Source organism: Nelumbo lutea, chromosome 3 (assembly GCF_056320005.1).
Source record: "Nelumbo lutea isolate HS-2025 chromosome 3, American lotus-T2T, whole genome shotgun sequence".
Lineage (NCBI taxonomy): Eukaryota > Viridiplantae > Streptophyta > Magnoliopsida > Proteales > Nelumbonaceae > Nelumbo > Nelumbo lutea.
The window spans coordinates 1,928,232-1,945,232 of record NC_142686.1 but is presented as its reverse complement, the minus strand read 5'-3'; the positions used below and the strand labels follow the sequence as shown (position 1 = coordinate 1,945,232).

Genomic DNA, 17,001 nt, shown 5'->3' with positions numbered 1-17,001 from the left:
CCTTGAGTCCTCTCATGAGGTGTCCACTTCTCCCATTGGACCTACCTCCAATATTCTTGTTCCTCCTCCTCCTCCACCTCATTCTCCTATAATTCCTCTTCATCCTGTTTTCCAAAGGTTGTACCAAAGGCACAGATTCAGACATGGGCAAGTTGTTTCCTCTCCTATAGAAGAACCTCTTGCTATGTCTCCAGTTGTTCCTCTTCCCATTCCCCTTGAGTCCTCTCATGAGGTGTCCACTTCTCCCATTGGACCTACCTCCAATATTCTTGTTCCTCCTCCTCCTCCACCTCATTCTCCTATAATTCCTCCTCATTCTGTTTTCCAAAGGTTGTACCAAAGGCACAGATTCAAACATGGGCAAGTTGTTTCCTCTCCTATAGAAGAACCTCTTGCTCCTCCCATCATTACTGAGGTAACAGGTCAGCCTTCCCAGACTTTGACCTTCCTATTGCTCTCCGCAAGGGCAAGCGGAAGTGTACTTCCCATTGTATCTCCAAACACCTGTCTTACAACCTTCTCTCTCCTTCCTACTACTCTTTTCTTGCTTCTGTTTCTTCCCATGTGATACCAGGTCCGTACTAGAAGCCTTATCTAAACCTGAATGGAGGGATGCTATGATGGCTGAACTGGATGCTTTGCATAAGAACCATACCTGGGATATGGTTGACTTGCCTGAAGGGAAGGAACCAGTGGGTTGTAAATGGGTGTTTATCATTAAATATCACTCTGATGGATCTATTGAGAGGTTTTAGGCTAGGCTGGTTGCTAAAGGCTACACTCAGATGTATGGTATTGACTATCTTGAGACATTTGCTCCTGTAGCTAAGATGACCTTAGTCCGGGTTTTGTTATCTCTAGCCGCTACTTTTGATTAGCCCCTACACCAGTTTGATGTTAAAAATGCCTTCCTGAATGGAGACCTACATGCAGAGGTCTATATGTCTTTGCCTCCTTGAATAGAGACCTACATGAAGAGGTCTATATGTCTTTACCTCCAGGGGTGTATGGGAAGGAAATGCAAGGCAAGGTGTGTAAACTGCAAAGATATATTTATGGTCTCAAACAGTCTCCTCAGGTTTGGTTTGAGAGGTTCAGGGCTGCTCTTGTCTCATTTGGTTAAACACAAACTCAATCCTATCATACCTTGTTCTTGAAGAGAAATGGCTCTCTGGTGACCTTTTTGATAGTTTACATTGATGATATTGTGGTCACGGGTAATGACACTCAAGAGATCAGTAACTCAAGATTTCTTAACTCTGAATTTGAGATCAAGGATTTGGGAGATCTTCGATATTTTTTGGGCATTGAAGTTGATAGATCTAAGGATGGTATCTTCATTTCTCAGCGTAAATATGTCCATGACCTCCTTGTTGAGATTGGTAAACTTGGAGCTAAACCAATCTCCACTCCTATTAATCCCAATCATAAGCTTTCTGCTACAGATGGTGTTATATCTTTGCATGACTCGGCCGGACATTTCCTATGCAGTAAGTATTATTAGTCAATTTATGCATTCTCCTAGAGATACTCATTTAGCTGCTGTAGAAAGGGTTCTGTGTTACTTGAAAGGTACTCCAGGGAAAGGTATTCTATTTGCCAAACATGGACACATGAAGCCGGAAGCTTTCACTGATGCTGATTGGGTAGGATGTATTGATGATAGGAGATCCACCTCAGGTTATTGTGCTCTGGTCGCTGGGAACATTGTGTCATGGAGGAGTAAGAAACAATCTGTAGTTGCTAAATCCTCAGTTGAAGCAGAATACAGGGCAATGGCACATGGTGTGTCAGAATTACTGTAACTACGATCCCTTTTAGAAGAATTGGGGGTTGACTATGAGAAGCCAATGATGCTCTACTGTGACAACCAAGCAGCTATAAATATTGCACATAATCCTGTTCAACATGACAGAACTAAGCACATTGAGGTTGATAGACATTTTATAAGGGAAAGAGTTTCCTTAGGAGAACTTTGTTTGCCATTCATCACATCAGACGAACAATTGACTGATATCTTGACCAAGGGAGTTCCGAGAGGGAAAATGGCACACTATATAAGCAAGCTGGGCATGATTGACATCTATGCTCAGCTTGAGGGGGAGTGTAAAGAGACTGGGCTGAATGGGTCATAGTATCTTCTCTTGTAATATTTTTTCTATTTTCCTATTAGGTAATGGGTCTGTTATTTCTTTTTGTTTGATCTCTTTATGTTACTACCTAGTTGGCCACCCACTTAAGGGCATACTTGTAATTATTTTAACATTAATTTTTAGTAAAAAGGATTAGAGAAGAAAGGGAAGGATTATTCGAACCTTTCTTCTTCTTCCTCCTCTTTTCTCCATCTTCTTCTCTTGTACTGCTGCTCTTACTTTTCTTCCTCCTTTTTCTCTCTAATGTTTCAAGTTTACACCTATTTTTGAGGACTGGTTTACATCTTTATCAATAACACAATTAATTAATTATCACAATAAATTACAGAGAGGAAGACAAACTTTCTTATCTTCCAACTACATCAAGAGCCCTAAGAGAGGAAACAAGAGAGAAAGAAAGAACAGAAAAGAAGAAAAATTAAATTACATCTTTGCCCAGAACATGACATCCCTATCCACCCCTTGTTTAGCTAACCCATCAGCAAAAGAATTAGTTGATCTTTTTACCCAACTAATTTTAACTTCCATTTCTCGAACCAGCCATCTGAATTTCCTCTTCAAATTACTATAACTCCATAAACAACTATCTTCTTTGTTCCGACACCCAACCACCACCTCAAAGTCCCCTTCAATTATGAGTTTTTTGATTTTCATCTCCCTAGCTTTCTAGACACCTTCCATAACTGCGTGGATCCTAGCTCTAAGAGCCACCCACTCTAATTGGGCCTAAAAACATGACAAAAACAACCCCATTCTCATCCCTGAAGACACCCCCAATCCCTGATTGTCCGGGGTTCCCTTTGCTATTTCCATCAAGGTTTAGTTTCATGAAACCCAAAGGTGGGGGAGTCCAAGACACACTCATCCCTTCTTTAGTCTAGGTCCAGCTAGCAATCTCACCCCACTTCCTCAGCAAGTCATCCACTATATATTATGTGAACAGCTCTAGGGACTTCATCCACTGAATAACCCTTATGTGGATCAAGACCCTCAACTCTTCAGCACCTCTCTCTACATCAGAGAAGATTCTGGAATTTCTTTCTTCCCATAAACACCAGAATATTGCTGCCCTCAGTCCTCTCCACATAGTCCTTCCCCTTTTCATATGCCACTTGAAAAAAGAGGGAGCAAAAAGGCCTTGAAAATTTGATGGAGGAATCCAAGTACACCCAAAAAGAGATAAAGCCCACTCCCAAATAGACTTTGCAAATTGGTAAGACACCAAAAGATGAAAACCGATCTCCCCATCAGCTTTACAAAGAACACACCAATGAGGGGACAAACAAGTATTGGGTCTCTTCTTTTGGAGCAGATCGCCGGTGTTGAATCTTTCCAAAAAGGCTTCCCAACAAAACTACCAACCTTAGGAGGAATTGGCCTACACCAAATCTCATTAACAGGGAAAGGGGGGTTATAGGATTGGTGAGCTGGCTTAGCACTTTAAAGAAAGAGGCACGGGAGAAAGAACCAGTAGAGGTGGGGGTCCAGATTCTAGAGTCATCCTTAGTAGGTCCAAGAAAACATTATCAAGAAGAAAGAGGAGACTCGAAATACTATTTGGGTTGGAGTCTCTCACAACCCTTCTTAGACCCAAATTCCAACCAAACCCAGAAATGGAAGAGGAAGGGATCAAGAAAGTGGAAACTGACTCATTTTTAAAATCAGAAAGTGCATACAAGGAAGGAAACTGGTCCTTAAGAGGTGCATTCCCCACCCAAGTTCGTTCCCAGAATTTTATGGAGTTACCTGGGTTCAAATCATACCTGATACAAGGGGAGAAAACTGGTAATAAGTCATGAATGGCTTTCCAAGATGAGGCACTTGTGGTCCTAGCCAGGATTCTAGTATCCCATCCATTTAGCTCCAAATCTACTTGGGACTCGTAAAGTAAATGGGACTAAAGACAATAACTGGAATTCCACATTGCCTTTCCTTCTAGTTTTAAACTTGTCTCGTTTCAAGTGAGGATTGAGTTTCCAACATCTTTCCTTAGTATGTGTCGTCTTCTTGCAATATTCATAGATGACATCATCAAACTTCTCAGTAGTAGGATGCTTACTACCACTTGGCCTAGGCTTTAGAGGACATAAAGGCAAAGTGCTCAATCACAGAGGGTTGCATAATGGCTGCCCTTCTACTTTCTTCCCCTTGCACAATAGAGTAAGAAGTAGCCAGAGAGACAATACCCACACTCAGAATATGTTGCCTAGTGAAATCAAACTCCAGATTCAAGCCATCCAGAAAGTCAAAGACCCTATTCTTCTCAATGTACTTCCTATACTGCTCAACATCTATAGGATCCTTCCACTCAAAAGTTTTCAATTGGTCCATTTCTTCTCAAAGATATTGTAGAGAGAAGTAGATAGTCATTGTTCTCTCCCCCTAACACATACTACAAGCTTTTCTCCTAAGTTGATATACTCTAGCAGTGTTGTTAACCTGGGAGTAAGTGGAAACAACCCTACCCCAAATATCTTTAGCAGTTGAGAGGAGCATGTAGTTATGAGCAATGTGAGGTTTCATTGAGCAAACCGACCAAAACATTATTTGATGTAGACAGAAAACAAATTACAAGCAACACTTCAAGTATACAACAATAAGCACAAGAAGTACCAAGATGAAAACAACAAAACAAGTTGGATTTCTAGGGATTTCAAACCTGAACCTGAAGTAAAACTCCTCTTGGAACAGTTCCGCTACAGTAACAATGGTAGCAAGTTGGCCTCCTGTGCAGACATGTAGCGATGGAGGGATTGGAATGTGCCAAAATGGGTCGACTCCTCAAACGAGAGAAAGAACCAAAAGACTCCTCTAGAAACAGCCCCCCTTCTCTTTTATAAGACCCAATGGCTTGTTGGAGAAGCCAATTAAAATATTTACACATAAACCCCTAGAATGTTTCCCTCTCACAAGCAACTCCTTAAGAACAAAACTAACTTCAAATGAACCCCCAAAAGATAACTTTTGTTACAAAAAGACCCAAGAGACCAAAACCCAACAGATATGCACCCAACTGCCCCTGACCAGAATCTCACTAATAAAATGACGAAAATACCCCTGGTCCCAAACTATCAACAAAACTACCAAAAACAGCAATTTGGGATCCTGCTACAAAAAACATGCAAAACAGAATACATTCACATTTTTTTTCAATTTTCTTCTTTTTTTGCCTCATCATTATTAGTATCTTGTTCCCACTTTGCAAACTTAGGGTCTTCAATTTTTGTCTTCACTTCCTTACCTGTAATGAATCACAACTTACCCCTTCCTATAATAGTAAGTTTAGCTGATTGGGACCATTCCCAAAAGTTGGTCCCATCAAATTTTGTGGCCGTTATCATGCCACTGGAAACATCAACATTTCTAGGAAACACATTGGAACCCATCCGTACATCCTTTGGTGATTCCATACCTCACAAACAACTATCTCAGCAACCAAAGAGCACCCCCAACACCCAACCAAAATACATACAAACCCAAAGAAAGGGTCAAACACGATTAAAGGCTAGAAAAGGGGCCAAAAAGCTGGCTGGCGGTAAAATAGAGGGAGAAGAAAAACTCCCAAAAATTTTTAATGTCTAGAAAAATACAAGACCACTTCTTATCATTCCCAAAATATAAAACAACCTAGAAGAACTGGGTTTTGCAAAATAAAAACCCTCAAACAAGAGATGCAAGCCTCTAAACCAGATTTGGAATTTCTGCGATTTTCCACTTGAAAAATCCCAATAAATCATAGAGGCATCAAACCACAATGAGACATATACCAAATTCATCTAATATCAGAGTGAATCAAATCCGATGGAGGTCTGACGTCAGCAACTCTCCCTCCGAGCAAAAACCAGTTGAGAAAGACTCTCAAGACCTTCTAGTTGCTTTGATACCAAGTTGAAATATCTAGGGTTTTATTGCGAGAGAAAACAAAAAGAGAAGAGAAGAAGAGAGTTATTTTTCACTCTCAAACTTAAGATTTTATATTATTGAGAGAAATTACAAGTAAGCCCTCATAAGGTCGCCCAAATACAAAAGACAAAAAAGACAAGAATACCCTTCCACCCAAACAATCTCAGCATTATCTATTAATGATCAGGAATAAAAAACCACACAAACTAGCTCATGGCTGGTTTTGAAGCTAGACCTCTTTATACACAAATACACACATGATCTGTTGCAAATACAAGTGTGCAAACCAAGCTACATGACCAATCACGAGTGAACACGCTAGTGTTCCATACACATGGGAACCACATTCTGGATTCACCCAATGCATCTCTATTACCTTAAAGATCACCCTTTAGAGCTTTTAAAGTGTCCCTATATACTTCTTCCCCGACTAGTGCACCTGAAAAAAGAATTAGACCGAGGGCTTCTCCTCCTTGCATCCATATGATTGTCACTTGAGAGTTTCCTTACCCAAATTAACATGCAGGCCAAAGAATTTGTCAAATGAAGCACCCATATAGGTGATATTGTTTCCAACCTCATTAAGTCCGCTTGCTCAATTAGACCTGAGTAGACAGAAATTGTGACCAGGCCTATTGCTTGGTGTAATGGAAAAATCTCAGGTTGACAAGTACAGGAATGAAGGTTCGAGTTTGAGAGAGGCTACTTTGTGCGAAAAAAATACTAAACTTAGTTTTATATCCATCCCACCCTTCCCAAGATCCCAGCCAGCTGGGACAACGTTAGGTAACCTCTAAATTCACCACTTATATCTGATTGGGCTCATATTACCAAAAGAAAACCACCCAAGTTCAGTTTGATGGTGCCAACTGAGGAAGGGTTCAATTCCTCAATCAACAGATCTATTAATTGATGAGTAGGCTACACTATTCAATTCCTGACCCAATTGCATAATACAAATAAATGTCAAGTGTCATCAAGTATCAAACAACCAGAAATAAAACCTAGAACAAAATTGAGAACCATTGGTTATTACATAACTGAAGAAAGTGATTCTCATGCTTGATCAACATCTCCAAAACACATCATCTAAAAAAAACAACTCCGACAAATTCATTCTCCATAATCATACACCATTTAAACAATGGAAAAAGGTAAAATATTAGCACATATATTAGGAAAGAAAGAATAACTTAATCAAGAAAGAATATGGGCTAGAACCAAAAGTTGGATCCATGAAAGTAAAAAACTAAATCAAGGAAATGCAGGTCAATGGAAACACCAAAGCACAGAACAAGTGACCCAACCATCTGAAAGTATAAAGAGAATGAACTGTTGTAGTGATGCAAATCTAATATATATATATATATATATATATATATATATATTAAAGGTCTTCAGACTACAGCCCCCCACCATTCAAACACGTGACCTTCTCATTTTTTTGGAAATCTAAACACGTGGCATTTTTTAGAAGTTGTTGTTAAAGCCCACAATCCACTACCACCATTCAGACAAGTGGCCATATCATTTTTTGGAAAGCTAGACACACATGGAAATTTATGAGATATTATTACTAATGCCCATAGCCCACTAGAAAGCTACAACCCCACACCATTCAGACATGTGGCATTCTCATTTTTTTGGAAAGCTAGACACGTGTCATTTTCTTAGAAGTTGTTGTTAAAGCACACAACCCACTACCACCATTCAGACACATGGCATCTTACTAATTCAAGAAATAAGATTCAAAAAGTGGGTAGTTTCACTCCTAAACATTCTCAATAGATAATTATTTATTAGCTTAACACATGTTTACCCAAAATCTATTAAATACAAATGGTGGGACCCATTAAAAGATTACCATAAACCCATGTTTGTTTTTAAATGATTTTTTCAAAAAGAAAATACTTTATTAATTACAAACTTGATTTAACTTTTAGGAAGCAAACTAATTTAACTTTATAAATAAATAACTCAAAATAGACTTATTAGATAAATAGTACTAACCAAATAAAGTGCGTTATTGTTTACCAAAAAGATCTCATTTAATATCTTAAATCAAATTAAAAAAACATAAATTAATAGTGGGTTTCAAATAAAATAGGTCAGAATAGATTGTCAATTACAAAGATGTAAGACCCATATTAGTTTTTTTAATTTAATTTTTGATAACTAAATAGTAAACTTCAAAAACTGATTGTGCATTAAAGTTATGTAAATTACCAGAATTTAGTGTAATTAGAAAATCTATTATAACAACAACACTCAGTAATTAAATACTAAATATTAATATAAATATAAGAAAATAATCATTGCCATTACTAATTAAAAATAATATTAATCTTTAATAAAATAATTAAGTAAATATTACATTTTGATTAATCTTTATATTTTTACAGTAAAAAATTTAATGATAATAATTATTATGACAATAAAATCATTAATTAAATACTTAATAATAACAGTAATAATTAACTAACTAAATATTAAAATACAAATATTATTTAAAAAATAAAGAAATAATAATAATAATAAGTTAGACGTTTAAACAAAATAAAAATTATCAAAAAATACTAGCCCCGTACTTAGTATGGGGTCATTCTCTAGTAAACTAACAAATGAAAATATAATCCATCTCTGCAAGACTGAAACCCTATAGAGCTACTAGAAAAATCATCAAAACTAACCAGCTGAATCAGATTCTCTAGGGACTCTTGATGAGGATGACCATTCTCCAAAGTCAACCATCGGCCAAATAACATGCTTCTGACATGATAGAGATAGCGAATGGCGGTACCCCTGTATGATGGAGGTATGACCTTTGGTAGCTCTGTTCGCACCAAATCTGCAGAAGGTGCAAATGTTATAGAGAACAAAATAAACAAAAAAAAGTACTGGCTCAAAATGATGTTAAGGGGCAAAAATGCTTGTTGTAGATAGAGAAAATTTGAGTAAACGATAAGTCTGAAGCGTTTTCCAATCTGTAAGTGCCAATTACGATGCAGCACAATTAATCAAGAATATATCAATCAGAATCTATCTATACCATGAACAGCATTATCCAATGTAACCAAGTCTTTCTGAATGCATCCATAATTTTTTTTGATTGGAAATGGTAACTTCATTAAAGATCCTTTTTAGTTTAGAGTACAACTGTCCACTCCTTGTGTGGGGTGTTGATCCAAAAGACAAAATCAAATTACAGCACTACCCAAAACATATTGTCCTTGTCAAATAACATAGAATAGAATAACAAATCAAGGAGAAAACAAAAGAAGAGGAAATAGAGAGAACACCAAGATTTAACTTAGTTCAGCTTGGTAGCCTACATCCACAGGAGGAGAGGAAAAATATCCACTATGAGAACAAGAGATACATGGCTTCACTCACACTCTTCTTCAAACCCTAATCTCACACAACAACTAGCTTAAATAAGCAAAAGAGATACATGGCTTCACTCTCACACTCTTTTGTTCACACTTTTTTCTTAATATGATAAATATAATAATATCAAATATGTGCATAAATGTTTACTATAAAATTTCTATATTTTGTATTTTTTGTGTTTTTGTCTTTTTTAAGTATGCATTATTTATTTTTTGAAATATTTATTATTTAATTATGACATCATGGGTTGACTCTTTTGACCCAAAAGGGTGGACTGTTGACCCGTCATCTAGACAGGAAAAATGATTTCATTTTTTGGAAGTTTTCAAACTTCATGTTTCATACACATCATTAATAGAAAGAATGATTTTTGATAAATCATTAATAGAAAAATTTTTTGTTTATCACATTTATTTTTGCTTAATATGATTATGTAATATTAGAGATGTACCCAAAATTTTCTATCTTTTGTATTTTTGTATTTTTAAATTTTATTATTTAACTATGACATTTGACCCAAATAGTTGAACCACCAACCTGGTTCTTTTTGCAGCTACAAAGGTTACAGGTTGGGGAAGAATATTGGAGAGCATCACAAGAAAGTTTGTGCTCGAGTGTCCAATTTCTGTTTTTCCGTTTGAGGATTTGGGTCAAAGTTTCCCTTGACAGAATAATCAAGACTTTGGGAGGAAATATTATTAAATACAAAGGGGGTGAAGGTTCAAGTTTCGGGGTTGAAGCCAAGTGATGTTCCTCGAGTCATTGATCTCTTTTCCGACGACTTATGGTTAAAGGTCTAGTGTTTGACAGAATTTGAAACGTCTTTGTGGAGGAAGAGTTCAAAGGTTGAAGACGATGGATTATTGGTAGGATGGGTGACACATGGAAAAGGAAGGTTGGGGGGAAGTGGAAAGGTTGCAGGGGCAAGCATTTTTGGTATTTGAAAGGTCACACTTTAAGGATTGTTTGGGGTCTATACTCGAAAGTGAAGATGTTTCAAATGGTCTTGATATTCGAGAAAGGGAGAGGGGTAGTAATTTGAATATTGATGAATCCCATGGAGGGTCCACATCATACTCGAGTATGGGCCCAATTAATAACAAAAACATAAAGTGGCATTTTGGGTCTAGGAGTTCTAATGTGAGAAGAAAGAACAATTCTTTGAACCAGGCCGGGTTGTCGTTTTGAATAAGAGGGGACCACGTGAGGGTTTAAGTGGTCAGGTGCGTCGAGGACCTAACTCATTTAGTAGGCCCTTAGAAGATGGTAACATTCGTTTATTGTCTTCCCTAGTTGTTAGCTCAAAGAATCTTATTTTGAAGAAAGTGGGCAAAAAAAGCAAGTTTTCCATCAAATTCGATCAGAGGCAATGTAGTTTCATCCTAAGGGTGGGTGGGCAGGAACAAGCAGCTAAGGGTGAAAAAGTCAATAAGTTTTAAAAACTGATTTCCTCACCCTGTTAAAATAAAAAAGAAGAGACTTGGGAGTGGGTGATCACTAAGTTTGTTCATTCAAGCGATTTGTGCGAATCTAGGACCTCAGAGACTGAGGTAATGCCAGAGAAGTTTGACTCCCAAGAAACCTTAGTGGCTACTCAAACCAACATTTCACAAGGAAGGGCAATGGACAGGACTAGAACAGTATCTCTTGAGAAAGGTTCTCTCAGTGGCGAGCAACTTCTATTAGTTAGAGAGGGGGTGAACCAACTTCCCAAGCTTAGTAGTAAGGGGAGCGTGGAAGACATTTTCGAGAGAGCAGATGTGGGTGAAAATGAGGAAGGCAATAAAAGGAAAAGTTCTAACTTCAATGGTACATATAGATGCTTTTGTCCCATTGTACTGATAGTAGGGAATTGGGCATGAAGTTGGCGACTCAGAATGCCAGGGCCAAAGATGGAGTAGGGGTTGAGGAGGAGATGGAGTAGGGCCTAAAAAACCATACATGAGGAGACTAGAAACCAGATTGATTGCTACGAGGATGTTTGGCAATATGAGGAGGTGACGATTGGAAAGTTGGGTGTCAATTTGGGTAGAAAGAGCAATCCTGAAGTGGAGGGGGATCAAACCAATTAAATAACAAGAAAGAAAGTGCATAGTTTGAGAAATCATAATGTTGTGCATGTGACCAAGATTTTCGCAAGGTTAAAATTGGGCTTGACAAGAGCAGGCCCTACAAAACATTTCAAATGGGTATATAGGAGAAAAAGATTGAGAGATGTTTCTACCTAGAATTGGCTAGGGGTAACACTGTCAATTTTCTTCTGAGCCGAGGTGAGGATGAGTCATTTGAGGCTTGGATGGGCCGAAGGCTGGTAGGCCCGTCCTACGAGGAGTGACAAAGGGAAAGCATCAGAGGCCTCGGGTGAGTACCCAAGGCAGAGACTCCGACGGTCAAGTTAGTCCAAGGTAGTATGAGGTGGACGAGGCCTTAGATCTGTGTTATAGTATCCAAGATGTTTACCTTGAGGGGGTTGCCCCCAATTTATACTTGAGCTTCTTGGAGGAAGGTGTGCTCAAACGGTCCATATGTGGTCCGTACGCGAGGAGCACGGTCACCCGAGGTCGCCAAGTGACCCCGCACTAATGGTTCCGGAATGCATGCTGAGCTTTGCTCTGTGCGTGCCTTGATTGGGTCCACTCTGAATGCTGCTGTTGCACACATGGTGTCGTCCCATTGGTTCGGGCCAGGTGCGCCTACATCAAGAGACAATGGGATGCATGGTATGGATCATTGGGGGACACTGGGACGGCCTCAGTCATTAGCCTCCCTTGAGCCAAAGGAGCATCAGGAAAACACTTCGCATGGAGGTGATCTCGATTCTAAGGTGAGACAAACGATGCAAAAGGATAATAGTAATGATAAGGAATTAGGTCAAGGGGCCCTCCAAAAAATAGTGGACGAAGATGTTGCAATTGGGAAGAGCCTAGGTCTGTTTTATTAGGATGACGAGGAGTTTGCTAGAAAGGCTTTTGAGGAGTTTGAGTAGTAGTGGTAGCAGTATATATAATACATGAAGTAAGAGATTTTTATAGGGAAGTCAAATAAGAAAGAATAATAAAAATCAACCTGACATACAAGCTTCATAGAAAAAGGTATTCCAGGTTCAACTACATAACCAAGGAATTTCCAAAGAATTTGTAGGATTGGACATGGAACTCAAGGATATTCAAAAACATAAAATAAAAGCTACAAGATGCCAGGATAGGTATAAATATATTGATAAATAGCTGAGGTGCATAGGGGCACATTTAACTTACATGTTTTAGTGCTACCAAAGGACACAATCTGGTTTGAAATGAGGGATGGCGTTGAGCAGTCCAGGAAAACCTGTTCACCTGCAGAATGTTAAGTAATAGAATGAAGCCTTGTAAGTATATGAAAAGAATCTATATTAGCCCATTTTTTCCCCAAATAAACATTGATGCATCAATTAATTAAAATTTCTATTTATTTGATTGCTATTGTGGCTTTATGCAGAAAAGGTTTCAGAAATAAAGTAAAAGTTCCATATTTATTCAATAGAATTGGACCCAAGCTTCTGATTTGTTGTAATCCTGAAGTCTTAGCAAGAGTCAAATGGGAAAGGTTGTTTAATCATGCAATAATTTCATTACTAGTGTCTGTTGAAATGACACGCTTATAAAGGAATATGATTTAGATCTGATCTAATTCAAATCAGATTTTATGCCAGACCATTTATTAACCAGATTGAATTTGGATTTACCTAATTCAATCCATTAGGAACCAATCCCATTCAATTATGTGTATGCATCTGAGTGATTAAACTTTTATGGGACAAAATGGGCATTAGGGATTTCACTAGAACAATGGCCTGAGATAGTAAAATAAGGTCTATTTGGGATTTGAGGGAAAAGGATTAAACAATCTAATCCTTACAGCATTTGGCCTTTCTTCCGACTTTCAAAAAAGGTGTAAGAGGCAGCTATCTCTCTTAGCTGCAAATATTCTTCATCTTGAATGCACCTAATGCAGAAATTAGATGATTATCAAAAAGGGCAAGACAACTTGAAAAGCAAACACAACCACTTTCATGAATGCTTGACCATGAATCTTCTACCAGAATACCAGATAGAGAAGCAGTTGCAATCTCTATTCTCTACCTTCTCATAACCTCAATGCATAGTTTCTTTTTGGTTTTGTCATGGAAATTGGAAGTAATTCAATAAAGAATGAAGAATGAAAGATCTTTTCATCAATTTTCCCATTGATCTAAGAATCATGATGAATTTAGTTATTTTTTCTATGAGTTCTCATGCTTTGTAATATTAATGATGGATCCCTCCGTAATTGTACATGTAATATTGTGACTCTCTTTACTTTTTGTTTTTCATTCTTTATGAGTAATGGTGAATTTCTATTAAATGTGGTAAAGAATGATATCTACAAGTGTCTGAGGCTCTTAGCTCCTAAAAGTAGTTAAGCTAGTATACTCTACCTAACCCCTCCTTTTTTTCAACTTAGAAATTTTCCTTTCCCCTTTTACAAGAAAAGAAATACATCATCATCCCCACAAAGAACTGAATCCTATTAACCCCTTGTCTTGTGGCTCTTGCCATTGGATCTGCCACCACATTTGCTGCTCTATTTGTCCAAAACCATGTGATCACTCTAGCAAGTTCTTTTGTCTGTCATAAAGTATGCCAGTGGTGCCAAGTCCCTAAGGAATCATTCCTTAACAAACCCACCCACCACATTTTGGATTCACCTTCAAGCTCAACAGTTCGCAAGTTCTATAATTTACATAATGTTAATCCTTGGAGTAGAGACAGTAATTCTGCTCTTGTGGAATCTCCTTCCACTATCAGTCCAGAGCAAATAGCAAGGAAGTAACCACAATTGTTTTTCAAGATTCCTATACCTGAAGGTCCTAGATTCCTAATTTTTGGCTTGGTGAGACCCAAACAATACTTATATTGATAAGAAGAGAAATTTCTTAGGTACTCACCCAATTTGTAACTTTGCAGAAGATATTATAAAAATATAGTTTCTTTGGTAGTTCCCCTGCCCTTGAAGATCCATCCATTTCTTTCTTCCCAAATAGACTATAGTGTATCAGTTCTTGCACATCCCCATAGTATTTTCGGCCTTTTCGTTTGTGGCTGAAAAAAGGAACTACTAAATAGCACTTCAAAGGAAATGCAGACTCCCCACTAGCATCACAAAGGAAACATTTATGAGGTGATAAAATCCCAATCAGGTCTCCTCATGTACAAAGTCTCATAAGAATTGATCTTCAAATATAAAACTTTCCAACAGAAAACTCTGATTTTGGGTGGAATAGGTCCATTCGAAGGGAATATGATAAGAAAGCCAACCACCAAACCAGATCCATTGTATGTTAGAGATTTAAAGAAAGAAGCACATAGAGAATACCACAGGAGAGTTTTTTTTTTTTTTTGATCAATAACAGAATTCAATATTATTAAAAAAAATCAAGAATACATACAAAATTTCAGGGAGAGATCAAATGACTTAACTCAACCCCAAATAACAAGAAAATTACAGAATTGCCCAAAACAATTGACCCCTACCCACCCCCTGTTTGGACAAGTTATCAGCAAAGGCATTTGCAATTCTTTTCACCCAGTGAACCTGGATTTCCACTCCCCTCAGCAGCCACTTAACCTCTCTTCTCTCATTAGCATAGATCCAAAAGCCATTACCCTTCCTTAACCAATTTAACACTAGCCATGAGTCTCTTTCAATAACCAAATTTTGGATAATATTATATTTATTCACAGTTTCACACAGCTGCATCTTGCTTCCATGGATCCTTCACTTGCGCTCTCAGCACTGAAGATTACAGCCTAACTTTATCTGAAGACAATCTCAGTGAACTGAACACAAGCACTCAACTCATGGATAAAAAACTTCCGAGGTCAACAGTAGCGACCGGTGTGAAGACTTTTGATCTGGAAACTCTTTCAGAGGGACATAGCTTGATAGAGGTGACGGAAAGAAGCAGAGGAGCTTGGACAAGATTGACTTTAACTCTCGAAGAGGTGAAGTGGTAGAAAAATTTCATTCAAAAGGCAATCAGAGATACGAATCGAAACCTCAGGGAATAATATCGAACTGAACAGGGCAGAACCCTCCTCATTCAGACCCAAGAGAACAAGTGGGGAAGGTTCATCCGCTTGAGCAGTTTGGAAAAAAACCTTAAATGGAAAAACATTTGTTTACCTGAAAAGCCTTCTAGCGGAGGTTGGACGAGATTTGAAAGTGTGCTGAACCTCCTCTCCCCTCCAAAGGAATATCCCGCCCATCCTGACCTCTCTATAAATTTTTTCCCTCAGCTTCAGAAGAAAAGCAAAGTTATATAGACAGGAGGGTCTGCTTTCATTTCAGTGATTCACCAAGATAAGCCCTTCGGTTTGTGGAAGCAAGCCTTCGTTTGCACCAAGCATGAAGCTCTTTCTTGGAGGGAAGTGATGCTAGGTCTCTCAGCCAATCTTCACTCTCATGAGCTAGTAAATCTCCACCCCATCGATGCTGATAGAGCGGTGGTGGGCTTTGCTCCATCTGAGGAGCTAGTACTAAAGTGGGTTAGCCTAAAGAAACTTCAGTTGTATGGAAGACCGATAGCTCTGGAATGGTGGGTTCCTATGAGCAACGCCTCTCCAGACTCCTTAGTCTTTAACGGCTGGCTAAAAATCCACGGGCTGCCCAACCACCTCTGGACTGAGGAGCTCTTCATCCTAATCGGAAGCTTGTGCGGCGGCTTAGAGGAAATCGACAGGAAAACTAAAGATCTTTCAGCCTTGAGTTTTGCGCGTTTAAAGGTTAGAAGCCGCGGAGTTCATGCGATTCCCCGCTCCGTTCCTCTGTTAGAGCGCGGAGTCTGGTTCTACCTCCCAGTCGAAGTGGAGAAGACGACCGAGTCTCCTCCCTAACCCGCCGAGTCAACTCACCTCCCCCTTCCCAAAATAGGAGCTGAAGACTCTGCAGGAACAAAAAGCTTTCCGAGGTTCTTTCGTAAGCTAGAAGGAAGGAAACCAGCAGAAAAAGCTCTTTTGGAGAAACCTAAAGAGTTACCTAAAAAAGCTTCTTCTAGGCTCTATAAAAAAAGGAGCCAAAAAAGAAAGGCAGGCCAACCCCTCTCGACTTGAATTTTCAAAATTCAATTTTGAACCAGAATCTGGGCTGGCCCCAAACAGGCCTCATTTAACGGACCCATATCAGAAATAAGTGCTGGGCCAAACCTCCCCCAAAGCCCATCTGTCAAGATCGAGAGAAGTTCTGCCAGGCCCAAGCCCACCTGAGACCTCTTCCTCTCTCACCGAGCCAATGCCTGAAACTCCCCCAAGTTCAGGAAAACATAACAGGGAGGTTTATCTCCAGAAGAAGAGCCAAGCTCATCCTCTCCACTCGAGGCAGACAAATCCGAATCTGAAGAAGAGGCAAGTCCCTACAAAACAGAGACAGAACCAGACCCCAGGGAGGTGGCGTTCTCAAGGGCTAAAGCTCTGTTTTCTGGAAAGGAAGCATGAGGCATCATGGATATCCTCGAACAGACACTCCTCGTTCACCCTGA

At 38.8% G+C, this 17,001-nt stretch overlaps 1 protein-coding gene across 5 annotated transcripts in view; it reads right to left on the bottom strand.

The window, feature by feature from the left end:
• LOC148862332 (uncharacterized) overlaps window positions 1-17,001 on the bottom strand; it is an 86,444-nt gene that overhangs the window by 41,109 nt on the left and 28,334 nt on the right. For all 5 annotated transcript variants that reach the window (XR_016109504.1, XM_088976054.1, XM_088976055.1 and 2 more), the window contains exons 3-4: window positions 12,704-12,781; window positions 8,747-8,904 (exon numbers count right to left, since the gene is read on the bottom strand). Coding sequence is in view for 4 of the 5 variants with exons in the window: in XM_088976054.1 (XP_088832180.1) it covers window positions 8,747-8,904; window positions 12,704-12,781 (236 nt within the window). In the remaining variant the exon portion in view is untranslated. The remainder of the gene's footprint in view (window positions 1-8,746; window positions 8,905-12,703; window positions 12,782-17,001) is intronic.